Source organism: Taudactylus pleione, unplaced genomic scaffold, assembly GCF_031769625.1.
Source record: "Taudactylus pleione unplaced genomic scaffold, aTauple2 ptg000278l, whole genome shotgun sequence".
NCBI lineage: Eukaryota > Metazoa > Chordata > Amphibia > Anura > Myobatrachidae > Taudactylus > Taudactylus pleione.
In genome coordinates, this window is record NW_028284680.1 from 6,582,501 (window position 1) to 6,596,391 (window position 13,891).

A 13,891-nucleotide genomic window follows, 5' to 3' on the forward strand; every position below is an offset into this window, starting at 1 on the left:
ATTTGCATATTACATGTAAATTTAGCTAATTAGGAAAACAATGGTACAAGTTTAGAACAGAAAAGACTGTAGGCTTGTGCGCAAGGGGAGTGGTCAGCGGGTCGTTTCCTGCATCTTTATTGTAAAACAGAGAAATTAGGATAATATAATTGAATGTATATAGAGCATTTTCATCTGCAGATGTTACCGGGTATTTACATATTAAGCATAACTCAATTTGCACATTTTCTGGAAAGACTCAGAAGACATTCCTGTGTCGTTGTAGCTGTGTCGGCATTTTCTGTACAATATCAATGGAGAGGGTAATATAATCTTACTTTGCCTTGTCGGTCAGTTCTGCAAAGATCTTCATGGCTTCAATAACCTGCGGATCACCTGCAACATAATGGCGCTTATAGCTTTAGGAGGAAGCACAAAATGTAACAAAGATTCATATCTCATGCCCCAACCAGGATCACTTTCATAAAGGCCTTTGTCCCAGACTGGGAGCCCCCACACCGGCATACTAGGAACATAGACTAGTGATGGGGGATCATACTGGCCTATGGGCCTGATTCAGAGCCGGACGCTATTTGCGCTCGCTCGTTCAGAAAATAGGGGTGGCTATTCAAATGAGCCGTTCGCTCTTTGCGGTCTGTTCACGCCTCTATGTCTGAACGAGCGAACAAAACTTGCGGTCGTTTTTTTAAAAAATACGCCCCCTGGCCGCTCGCATCCTACGTCCTGTCCGCTATTTATTAGATTAATCGAGTACATCGACCAGGGTATGAACTGCTCGCTATTCTTGTAGTTGGTTTTTGCTACCACAATCTTGCGAGCAGTTCTGGCTATAAAATAACCCAGTGACGTGGTCAGTGACGCTGCTGTATTAATTATGCACACCCATAAAACGCCCGTTTTGACCTTTAAGCGCGCCTGCGTTCGGATCTCCACTCCCCGTTTTCAAGCACCTTCCCCTGTTACCACCCACATACGCCTCCTCCTGTCACTCATATTAGCAGGCATTCGCTATTTAGCGAACAAACGATTTTCGGCCGCACTGACTGGTTCGCGCATGCGTATTAAAATCCGTACGCATGCGCAGTTGGGCAAACATCGCTCGGAGCGAACGAGCGGCCGCTTACGAGCGGCTCTGAATCAGGCCCTATGTTCAGTATGTTCAAGTACAGTATTTTATCAGGAGGTGAAATATGAACAGAATGGAGAAAGCAGTCTGAGAACGGAATAGAGAACTGGTTGGTAGAAGTGCTACAAAGAACAACTTCCCTACACAAGTGTTTTTTCTCACAAATAGATCTCCGCATGTGACGGTAAGGTTGGGGCACCCCTGGGACCAGGCCATGAGAGCTGGACAATGTTAGGACACTTCGGGCTCAGACACAAAGACACAGGGGCTGCTTGTCAATGTACAGTCAAGGGTCCAGCCACAACATCCCAGTCACAGACGTCATGGCGCCTCCACTGAGACAGGATATTCTCCAACCTGCCTGCGACAGGGTCCTGGGGTACTAATGGTTCTCAGGAAAGCCCAAGATTTCACTGCAGTAAAAGGGGCCTGATGGGCAGTTATGTGTCCACTCACCATTCAGCCATCGCTGCCGAACATTATTATGAATCACTCCTGAATCACTTGGGTCTTGCAGGTAGGCCAGCCAAAACGGAGGAGCGCAACTGATGTCCATCGGGATGTAATTTCCTGCAGGAGATGAGAAGGACACATCTTTTATAAAGAGAACAAATGAGAGATAGAGACAGAAAGAGAGATGCAGGGACAGATAGACAGGGACAGAAAGAGTGATACAGGGACAGAAAGAGTGATACAGGGACCGATAGACAGGGACAGAAAGTGATACAGGGACAGATAGACAGGGACAGAAAGAGTGATGCAGGGACAGATAGACAGGGACAGAAAGAGTGATACAGAGACAGAAAGAGTGATACAGGGACCGATAGACAGGGACAGAATGTGATACAGGGACAGATAGACAGGGACAGAAAGAGTGATGCAGGGACAGATAGAACAGAGACAGAAAGTGATACAGGGACAGATAGACAGGGACAGAAAGAGTGATGCAGGGACAGATAGACAGGGACAGAAAGAGCGATGTAGGGACAGATAGGGACAGAAAGAGTGATGCAGGGACAGATAGAACAGAGACAGAAAGTGATACAGGGACAGATAGACAGGGACAGAAAGACAGGGACAGAAAGAGCGATACAGGGACAGATAGGCAGGGACAGAAAGAGTGATACAGGGACCGATAGACAGGGACAGAAAGAGTGATGCAGGGACAGATAGACAGGGACAGAAAGAGTGATACAGGGACAGATAGACAGGGACAGAAAGAGTGATGCAGGGACAGATAGACAGGGACAGAAAGAGTGATGCAGGGACAGATAGACAGGGACAGAAAGAGTGATGCAGGGACAGATAGACAGGGACAGAAAGAGTGATGCAGGGACAGATAGACAGGGACAGAAAGAGTGATACAGGGACAGATAGACAGGGACAGAAAGAGTGATGCAGGGACAGATAGACAGGGACAGAAAGAGTGATGCAGGGACAGATAGAACAGAGACAGAAAGTGATACAGGGACAGATAGACAGGGACAGAAAGAGTGATGCAGGGACAGATAGACAGGGACAGAAAGAGCGATGTAGGGACAGATAGGGACAGAAAGAGTGATGCAGGGACAGATAGAACAGAGACAGAAAGTGATACAGGGACAGATAGACAGGGACAGAAAGACAGGGACAGAAAGAGCGATACAGGGACAGATAGGCAGGGACAGAAAGAGTGATACAGGGACCGATAGACAGGGACAGAAAGAGTGATGCAGGGACAGATAGACAGGGACAGAAAGAGTGATACAGGGACAGATAGACAGGGACAGAAAGAGTGATGCAGGGACAGATAGACAGGGACAGAAAGAGTGATACAGGGACAGATAGACAGGGACAGAAAGAGTGATGCAGGGACAGATAGACAGGGACAGAAAGAGTGATACAGGGACAGATAGACAGGGACAGAAAGAGCGATGTAGGGACAGATAGGGACAGAAAGAGTGATGCAGGGACAGATAGAACAGAGACAGAAAGTGATACAGGGACAGATAGACAGGGACAGAAAGACAGGGACAGAAAGAGCGATACAGGGACAGATAGGCAGGGACAGAAAGAGTGATACAGGGACCGATAGACAGGGACAGAAAGAGTGATGCAGGGACAGATAGACAGGGACAGAAAGAGTGATACAGGGACAGATAGACAGGGACAGAAAGAGTGATGCAGGGACAGATAGACAGGGACAGAAAGAGTGATACAGGGACAGATAGACAGGGACAGAAAGAGTGATGCAGGGACAGATAGACAGGGACAGAAAGAGTGATACAGGGACAGATAGACAGGGACAGAAAGAGTGATACAGGGACAGATAGACAGGGACAGAAAGAGTGATGCAGGGACAGATAGACAGGGACAGAAAGAGTGATACAGGGACAGATAGACAGGGACAGAAAGAGTGATACAGGGACAGATAGACAGGGACAGAAAGAGTGATGCAGGGACAGATAGACAGGGACAGAAAGAGTGATACAGGGACAGATAGACAGGGACAGAAAGAGCGATACAGGGACAAATAGACAGGGACAGAAAGAGTGATACAGGGACAGATAGACAGGGACAGACAGACAGGGACAGAAAGACAGGGACAGAAAGAGTGATGTAGGGACAGATAGGGACAGAAAGAGCGATACAGTTACAAATAGACAGGGACAGAAAGAGTGATACAGGGACAGATAGACAGGGACAGAAAGAGCGATACAGGGACAAATAGACAGGGACAGAAAGAGTGATACAGGGACAGATAGACAGGGACAGACAGACAGGGACAGAAAGACAGGGACAGAAAGAGTGATGCAGGGACAAATAGACAGGGACAGAAAGAGCGATACAGGGACAGATAGACAGGGACAGACAGACAGGGACAGAAAGACAGGGACAGAAAGAGTGATGCAGGGACAAATAGACAGGGACAGAAAGAGCGATACAGGGACAAATAGACAGGGACAGAAAGAGCGATACAGGGACAGATAGACAGGGACAGAAAGAGTGATACAGGGACAGATAGACAGGGACAGAAAGAGCGATACAGGGACAGATAGACAGGGACAGAAAGAGTGATGCAGGGACAGATAGACAGGGACAGAAAGAGTGATGCAGGGACAGATAGACAGGGACAGAAAGAGTGATACAGGGACAGATAGACAGGGACAGAAAGAGTGATACAGGGACAGATAGACAGGGACAGAAAGAGCGATACAGGGACAAATAGACAGGGACAGAAAGAGTGATACAGGGACAGATAGACAGGGACAGACAGACAGGGACAGAAAGACAGGGACAGAAAGAGTGATGTAGGGACAGACAGGGACAGAAAGACAGATACAGGGACAAATAGACAGGGACAGAAAGAGTGATACAGGGACAGATAGACAGGGACAGAAAGAGCGATACAGGGACAAATAGACAGGGACAGAAAGAGTGATACAGGGACAGATAGACAGGGACAGACAGACAGGGACAGAAAGACAGGGACAGAAAGAGTGATGCAGGGACAAATAGACAGGGACAGAAAGAGCGATACAGGGACAGATAGACAGGGACAGACAGACAGGGACAGAAAGACAGGGACAGAAAGAGTGATGCAGGGACAAATAGACAGGGACAGAAAGAGCGATACAGGGACAGATAGACAGGGACAGACAGACAGGGACAGAAAGACAGGGACAGAAAGAGTGATGCAGGGACAAATAGACAGGGACAGAAAGAGTGATGCAGGGACAAATAGACAGGGACAGAAAGAGCGATACAGGGACAGATAGACAGGGACAGAAAGAGTGATGCAGGGACAAATAGACAGGGACAGAAAGAGCGATACAGGGACCGATAGACAGGGACAGAAAGAGTGATGCAGGGACAGATAGACAGGGACAGAAAGAGTGATACAGGGACAGATAGACAGGGACAGAAAGAGTGATGCAGGGACAAATAGACAGGGACAGAAAGAGCGATACAGGGACCGATAGACAGGGACAGAAAGAGCGATGCAGGGACAGATAGACAGGGACAGAAAGAGTGATACAGGGACAGATAGACAGGGACAGAAAGAGTGATACAGGGACAGATAGACAGGGACAGAAAGAGCGATGCAGGGACAGATAGACAGGGACAGAAAGAGTGATACAGGGACAGATAGACAGGGACAGAAAGAGTGATACAGGGACAGATAGACAGGGACAGAAAGAGTTATACAGGGACAGGTAGACAGGGACAGAAAGAGTGATGCAGGGACAGATAGACAGGGACAGAAAGAGTGATGCAGGGACAGACAGATAGGGACAGAGAGTGATACAGGGACAGATAGAGTACCGCCTAGAGGAAGAGAGTCGGGAGTGCCGGAATGAGCCACTTACCATGGTAGATGGGAGAATTATATAAATCTTTATTATTATATGTACAGTATAGACTGACTTGCTGTAATATAAAGGGTTACAGCCAGTGGCGTAACTAGGGTATTTGAAGCCAAGGGCATGTAAAAAAAAAAAACGGACGCCCTCCTCCCCCCCTCAAATGTGTGTTAAAAAGTGGGCGTGGTCACATTCCACAAGGGGCGTGACCACTGTAAAATGGGGGCATGTCAACAAGACATCACCGTTTCTCATCACTCAGGGAACATTCCTTTCTATTCCATATGCACCTTAATGTCCCCTAGTAGTAGTGCCCATCTTGCAATGCCCACTGTAGAGCCCCTTATGCAATGTCCCCAGTAGCAGTGCCCCTTATGCAGTGCCCCCAGTAGTGCACACTTCAACAATGCCCCCAGTAGTGTCCCTTATACAGTACCCCAGAAGTGGGCCCCCCCTATGTAGTGCCTCCAGTAGTACCCCTTATACAGTGCCCCCCTGTAGTACCCCTTATGCTGTGCCCCCAGTGGTAGTCCCCCCTATGTAGTGCCCCAGTGGTAGTCCCCCCTATGTAGTGCCCCTTATACAGAGCCCCCAGTAGTGGTCCCCCCTATGCAGTGCCCCTTATACAGTGCCCCCAGTAGTGGTCCCCCCTATGTAGTTCCCCTTATACAGTGCCCCCAGTTGTGGTCCCCCCTATGCAGTGCCCCCTGTGGTAGTGCCCCTTATTCAGTTCTCCCAGTAGTGCCCCTTATGTATTACCCCTTATACAGTGCCCCCAGTAGTTGTCTCCCCCATGTAGTGCCCCCAATACAGTGCCCCCAGTAGTAGTCCCCCCATGCAGTGCCGCCAGTAGTGGTACCCCCAGGTGTGCCCCTTATAAAGTGCCACTGTCCTGGACCATGGCCGACGGCGCCCAGGGCACGTGCCCTGCTTGACCCCCCCCTCCCTAGTTACGCCACTGGTTACAGCCTATAAAGGATGAGGTGCGTGCACTGGAGGTTACCAGCATTTAGGGATGTCTGAGTTATAGGTGGGATTCTTGGTCACCAGCAAGGTCAATTATATTGCTCAGACAAAAATATATTGAAGGTTTGCACTGCTAAATGCACATGCGGAGACGGTTTAACGGTTCGGCAAATGGGTTCATGAGATTTTATTGAATTTTAGAAGAGATTACCAAAAAGTAAAGTTGAACTGGTTGGACCATGTTTGAGCCGGTTATTGCTAACAGGGAAACTCACATGCAAACAGCAAATTCAACGCAGCAGCGTTCACAGGGGCTCATTCAGCAAGGAACGCAGTTGCTAATATGCACGCAATTGGCCGATTGTTGCGTTCTGCGCATGCATGGCAGTGCGTGCTAACTAGCCACTGCAATCGGGACTGCAATCGCAGTGACTACACAGACCCAGCGCAGAGTGATTGACTGGAAGTGCCGTTTGTGGGTGGTGACGGGGGGGGTGGGGGGTGGTCGGGCGAACACAGGCGTGCCGGTGCATTTGAACGCAGTTGCATGGGCGTGCATGAATTATCCAGTGCAATGCCATAAGCAGCGTGAGGCCTCATAGCGTGCACTGAGGTTAGCAATTTGTGAGTAAGGTCAGAGCTGGTGTAAGTGTGCATGAGGCTGCGATGGTACTCACTGTTACCGATACTTCGTAGTCCTGCTAACCATTACAGATGTGTGTAAGGTAAAGTGGGCGTCCCTGTGTAGTGCAGTTGCGGCATAGTGATCGTAACGGATTAGCATACTATCGCAGTTGAACTGCGAGCGTAACCGCTATTGCAATCACAGTTGCGTTCCTTGCTGAATCAGGCCCACAGTCCGATACAAATTAAAAAAAAATTAAATACATTTTAAGCAAAAATATGATTTTGTTTGTGTGTAAATAAATGATAAAACCACAAAATTTCATCGCAAAGAGCAAAAGCCCAAATTTCAATAGCTCAATGCGCCACAGACGTGTTTGGGGTCGGCGCTAAAATCCGATGAACCTCTCACACCGGTTCCCCGTTTCCGAGCATCTATATATATCTGCAGCCAATAAAATTGTATATACTAATCACATACCAAAGCCCTGTTCTTCCACCATGGCTTTGCTGAAGTCCATATATATCAGACCCTCATAGACCTATGAAAAAAACATGTAATCAATAAATTAATTAATAACAGTTTAAATCTACAGCACATTATATAGTAACAAGTCCTTGTCCCCATTACACTAACAGGACTGTAGCCTCTTATACTCTGTGCTATGTCTGGGCATCATACACCTGGCCACACCCAATGAATGCCAACAGCAACCAATCAGCTTCTACCTACCATTTTATAGAATATAATTGATAAGTGAAAGCTAGAAGCTTGAATGGTTGCTATGGGAAACTGCTCCACTTGACCTCTTTATTAGGGATGGGTACTGGATGCCTGCACTCGGGATCCCGACATAGTTAGACTACTGACTAACCCTCCCTCCCCGATGCCTGACTCTAACCTCCCCCACATGCCTAACCCTAACCTCCACCTCCCTACACCCTTAACCTAACCCTCCCCCCTTAGTGCCTAACGCAAACCCTCCCCCAAACCCTGCTACTTACCTTCGGGATTCCTGCGGTCGGGATGCCAGCCCCGGGATTCTGACAAGTATCAGGATTCCGGCGCGGCATTCTGATCACCGGAATCCCCGCAGTCGGGATATTGACTGCATCCCCTTTGGAAGGCTTCATACATCTTCCCCATATTCCCTGCCACTAGGCCTCACCCCCAGCAATCATCTGTATTATGAAAGATTACAGATCAATAAGAGTAACAGGAGGGCTGTAGGGGAAGATAAAGGGTTTACGAGGGGCAGGAACCAATATAACTGTATTAAATCCTGATCTCTGCAAATACTGCTTATTGCAGTCATCAGGGCTGTTGTAAGACTTGATGAGGTGATATATAGAAGTTATTCACCAGTATAATACCAACATGCAATGTAGTGATTACACTACTATTCCTGGCGCTCATATTATAAATAAAAATCTTAATACCTGTTGCAAGTAATTGGGGTCTAGTTAGGACCCAAAAGATAAAAAATCTCCAAGAATAAACAAAAATAATTACTGTGTTTCGCATTATTTGCTCTTTGTTAAATTAATTGCAAATATGTATTAATTCTAAGAGCTTGCTCTCTATTTATAAACAGGAGGCTTATTTACTTACATCAATCATTGATTTTATAAAAACAACAAAAATAAAATAAAATTAAAAAAATCACAAATATAGCAGCAATATTCTCATATGACCGGAATACCCAAATACATAAAAATATATATGGATTTTGTATAAAACACAAAAAAAGCTTCTAGAGTATCTATTGTTATTACACTAATCAGAATCCATATCCCACATCAGGTTACTGTATAATTATTGGCAAGTCCGAAACTTAGTTGTTAGTCTGATTAGTAAGTATGTAGCAGATACAGATATGTTGCCATTCTCAAATTCTCAACATGAAAAGTCAGGCAAACCGGTCAATTAGTCAGCAGCTGTTTCTGTGCAAAGTCTATTAAATACTGGCGTCCCAGTTAATGCACTCTCAACTGTCCAATGGATCTCCTAATAATTAGTTACCTCTGTCCATGTGAGCTAATACGCTTACGTACCCTTTAATGACAGTCGATCCGCTGCAATCGCGGGGCCTCGCTGCGGGGGTTCGTGGACTGGGTACTCATGTTCCTGCAGGGACAATGACTGGAGGCCAGCAGTAATTTAATATTGCTGCTGCTGCGTTTCATCCTGTGGGATGCTCAAACTTTCTCAAGACTCTTGAGAAAGTCCTAGCATCCCACGGGACGAAACGCATTGACTTTAAACTCCTCCAATCACACTTCCGTGTTGGTCACTTACTCTGGTTACTTGTGGTGGCTAAAGAACGCCTCACTGCCCGACGGCCAGTAACAACTCGCGGACTTGCCAATAATTATACAGTAACTTGATGTGACATATGGATTCTGATTAGTGTAATAACAATAGATACTCTAGAAGCTTTTTTGGTTTTTATACAAATTAAATATATATTTTTATGTATTTGGGTATTACTGTCATATGAGAATATTGCTGCTATATTTGTGAAATTTTTATTTTTATTGAGATATAAGTTTGTCTTTTAATAAAATAAATGAATGATGTAACTAAATAAGCCTCCTGTTTATAAATAGAGAGCAAACTCTTACTAATTTAATTGCAAATATTTATTAAACAAGGAACGCATAATACCAAGCGCAGTAATTATTGCCTTTTTGTTTATTCACCAATATAACGCTTTTGGTTCTTTTTTTAATCAAAATGTTTTACTTTTACTTGAAACTTTTGTAAAAATATCACAAACACAAAAGGCAAAGGAACTGTTATTTGATTGACAGAAATTATTGGTAAAATATTTCCAGTTGTTTAGTAAAAAAAAAATTTTTTTTAAAAATCGCAAGATTTAATGTGTGGAAGCATATAGTATTGAGTTTGAGATTAATGAAAAATCGAAACACTGATAGATCTCAAGTATATAATTGAACTCTGTATTGTATATTTTTTTTATATATAATGTATATGTAAATGATTCCCTTGCTTCAATTTAAAATAAAAATATTATAAAAAAAAACAAAAAACAAACAGATACTAGTCACCCAATTAGGGGATACAAGAAAAATATATAACCAACATTAGTTCAATTGAGGCGCCATAAAGATAAGGAACTTATTATAGAAAGTAGACATCTTTGCTATGTAAAAATAGAAGGTAGTTTAAAGGGGAACATCTCAAGTATAACAACAAATGATATTACATCTGATAAGCTAAATCTATATTTTTAATACCAGCCAGACTACTGATGAACATGCCTTGGACAAAGGTGCTAAATTAACAGAAACAATAACCTGGTACATATAACACATTAGCTCTGAGGTGTATGGACAATACAGCACTATACAAATCTATCGGGGGGAGGTAAAACATCTGAAGAAATGTAGACAGATACAATCCATCACTTATATCAACAAAGAAAATAAATATTCAGAGCTAAATTGCCTAAATAAAGATCTTATTGGAAGAAAAACATTTTTAATTATATAAAAAACACACATAAATGCTGGAAAAGCTAATTGGTACATACTTATTGTAAGAAGTTTTCATAAACCATTAAGGCATGTGCATACACGGTTAGTAGTGATATTATCCACAAGTAACATATCACTCTTTGGGGTTGAAAAAATTGTCTCTACTGAAGGTGAAACGCGCCACAAAAAAAAGTAAAAAAAAAAGTTGATTAAAGCCAGCAAAGTAGTAAAGAGCATACTGGCAGCCACCCAATCTAGTTATTGATTATATGGGGAACCGGTGTACATCAAAATTATACTTTTAAAATTACTGTGCAAGATTCATATATTGAGCCCGTAAAACATGGGAAGCTCAGTTTATTGGAAGAATTTATAAAATATTTTTCATTTGAACTGTGATTAACACTATTGCAAACAGTGTATGGCATGTGTCTCTGGTGGTATGGCAAGTGCTCCTGAAAAATATGAGATATGGTAAGAACTTACCCTTGTTATCTCTATTTCTACGAAGTCCATAGGGTTCCACAGGATACCTTGGGGTATAGGTGTGACGTCAGTCGCAGGGCACCAAAGAGTTAAGCTTTCAGCCTCCCAGGATGCACTAGGTCCCCCTCCTATACCCCGCCCCCGGGCCAAGGCACCTCAGTTAGTTACCAAGCCATAGGCCGGAGGAGGAGAAGGAAGAGAGAGAACAAAGATCTGGACACATACAAGAATCACATTCTCACCAGAGGGAGACGGAAAACCGGTGACCAGAGCAAAGCCCATCTGCAGCACAGGTGCGACAGGGCGGGAGTCCTGTGGAACCCTATGGACTTCGTAGAAATAGAGATAACAAGGGTAAGTTCTTACCATATCTCATATTTTCTACTTCAGGGTCCATAGGGTATCCACAGGATACCTTGGGGATGTCCCAAAGCAGTATCCTTTAAGGGTGGGGACGCTCCTGTGCAGAAAGGAGAATCCGCCGCCCGAAGGAAGCATCCTGAGAGGCGAAGGTGTCAAACCTGTAATACCTCACGAAGGTATGGACAGAAGACCACGTAGCAGCCTTGCAGATCTGAACTGCCGAGGCACCACGTCGAGCTGCCCACGAAGGACCCACAGACCTAGTGGAATGAGCCTTCAGAGAAGGAGGGACCGGTAGGCCTTCATGAAGATAAGCTTCAGAAATAGCCATACGGATCCAGGCTGCCAAAGTTTGCTTTGAAGCAGGCCAACCCTTTTTACAGAAGCCATAGAGGACAACAAAGCGTCCGACTTCCTAAACAAAGAAGTGCGGTCAACATAAGTCCTTAAGGCCCGCACAACATCCAAAGAGGCCTCACCCACGGAAAGACCCGGTGAGTTAAAGGCCGGAACAACTATTTCCTCGTTAACATGAAACTGGGAAACAACTTTGGGAAGAAACTCGGGCCGAGTGCGGAGCACTGCCCTGTTCCCATGAAAAACCAAGAAAGGGGGTCTACAAGAAAGAGCCCCTAACTCAGAAACACGTCTGGCTGAAGCAACGGCCAGAAGGAAAACAGTCTTAGCTGTTAGCCATTTAATATCCACTGAGCCCAGTGGTTCAAACGGCGGTCCTTGGAGAGCCCTCAGGACCACAGCCAAATCCCAAGGCGCCACAGGTGGAACAAAGGGCGGCTGAATACGGAGAACACCTTGCATAAAGGTGCGCACATCCGGGATTGTAGCAATCCTACGGTGAAACCAGACAGATAGGGCCGAAACCTGTACCTTCAAAGAAGCAAGGCGAAGCCCATGATCTAGTCCCGCTTGCAGGAAGGCGAGAATCCGAGACAGACGAAACTCCCGCGGTGCATAACCTCTCGGTCGACACCACTGGAAGAACGTATGCCACACGCGATGGTATATCCTCGCGGAAGACGGTTTCCGAGCTCGTAACATGGTACGCACCACAGAGCTGGAAAACCCCCAGGACCTCAGCATGGCCGTCTCAACAGCCACGCCGCCAAAGACAGCCGAGTCAGGTCCAGGTGAAGACAAGGACCCTGAGACAGAAGGTCCGGTCGTAGCGTCAACCGCAGAGGACTGTCCACGGACAGACCCTGAAGGTCTGAGAACCAGTGCCGTCTGGGCCACGCGGGAGCTATCAACAGGAGCGTCCCTCCTTCCTGTTTGAATTTCCGGATTACCCGTGGAAGAAGGGAGACCGGAGGGAACAGGTATGCGAACCTGAACGTCCACCGGACGGACAGAGCATCCACCAGAGACGCCCCTTCGTCTCTTGTGCGAGACCCGTACACCGGCAACTTGTTGTTGTGCCGGGACGCCATGAGGTCGATTTCTGGAAGACCCCACCTGTCCACCAGTAGTTGAAAAACGTCCGGGTGCAGGGACCATTCCCCTGGATGAACGTCCTGGCGACTTAGAAAGTCTGCCTCCCAAATTAGCACTCCCGGGATGAAGACCGCTGATATGGCCGGAAGATTGCGCTCCGCCCAAACCAGGATCCGAGAGACCTCTACGAGAGCCGCCCGACTGCGAGTTCCTCCTTGCCTGTTTATGTAGGCCACAGTGGTAGCATTGTCCGACTGGACCTGCACCGGGTGACCCTGGAGAAACCGCTGTGCCTGCAGGAGAGCATTGAAGACCGCACGGAGTTCCAAGATATTTATTGGAAGCTCCGCTTCTGTCGGTGTCCACCTGCCCTGGAACAAGTGTGGACCCGAAACTGCTCCCCAGCCCCGAAGACTGGCGTCCGTTGTCAACAGGACCCAATTTGGAACCCAGAACGGACGTCCCTTGTTGAGGTGGGTCGTCTTTAACCACCACGCAAGGGACAGGCGAACCTCCGGGGTGAGCACAATCGTCTGGAACTTCAGAGACTGAGGCAGCCCGTTCCACTTGGACAGGATCAGGTGCTGCAGAGGTCTGGAGTGAAACTGGGCGTATTCCACCATGTCGAACACCGACACCATGGAGCCCAGTAACCTCATCGCCGAGTGTAAGGACACCCGGCGGCTGTGCAGACAACTGCGCACCCTTGACTGTAAAGCAGAAATCTTGTCCTCCGTCACGAAGATCCTTTGCTGTCCCGAGTCCAATAAGGCTCCAAGATGCAGAATCCTCCGAGACGGGATTAGAGTGGACTTCTGCCAGTTGATTAGCCAGCCGTGCCGTTGCAGCAGTGCAATGGTCAGGTCCAAGTGGTGTAACAGGAGCTCTGGAGATCCTGCCACCAATAACAGGTCGTCCAAGTACGGCAACATGCGGACTCCTTGCAGCCGCAGAGAAGCCGCCATGACCGCCATAGCGTCCTGTATGTCCAATGACACCATGTAGTCCCCAGGTTCCAGCGCCAGAATGA

General features: G+C 46.5%; 1 protein-coding gene across 1 annotated transcript in view; it reads right to left on the reverse strand.

Moving 5' to 3' along the window:
• LOC148513511 (uncharacterized) overlaps positions 1–13,891 on the reverse strand; it is a 71,827-nt gene that overhangs the window by 8,022 nt on the left and 49,914 nt on the right. Inside the window, exons 17-19 of the mRNA XM_088481857.1 lie at positions 7,541–7,601; positions 1,583–1,696; positions 318–375 (exon numbers count right to left, since the gene is read on the reverse strand). Coding sequence (XP_088337983.1) covers positions 318–375; positions 1,583–1,696; positions 7,541–7,601 — 233 coding nt within the window. The remainder of the gene's footprint in view (positions 1–317; positions 376–1,582; positions 1,697–7,540; positions 7,602–13,891) is intronic.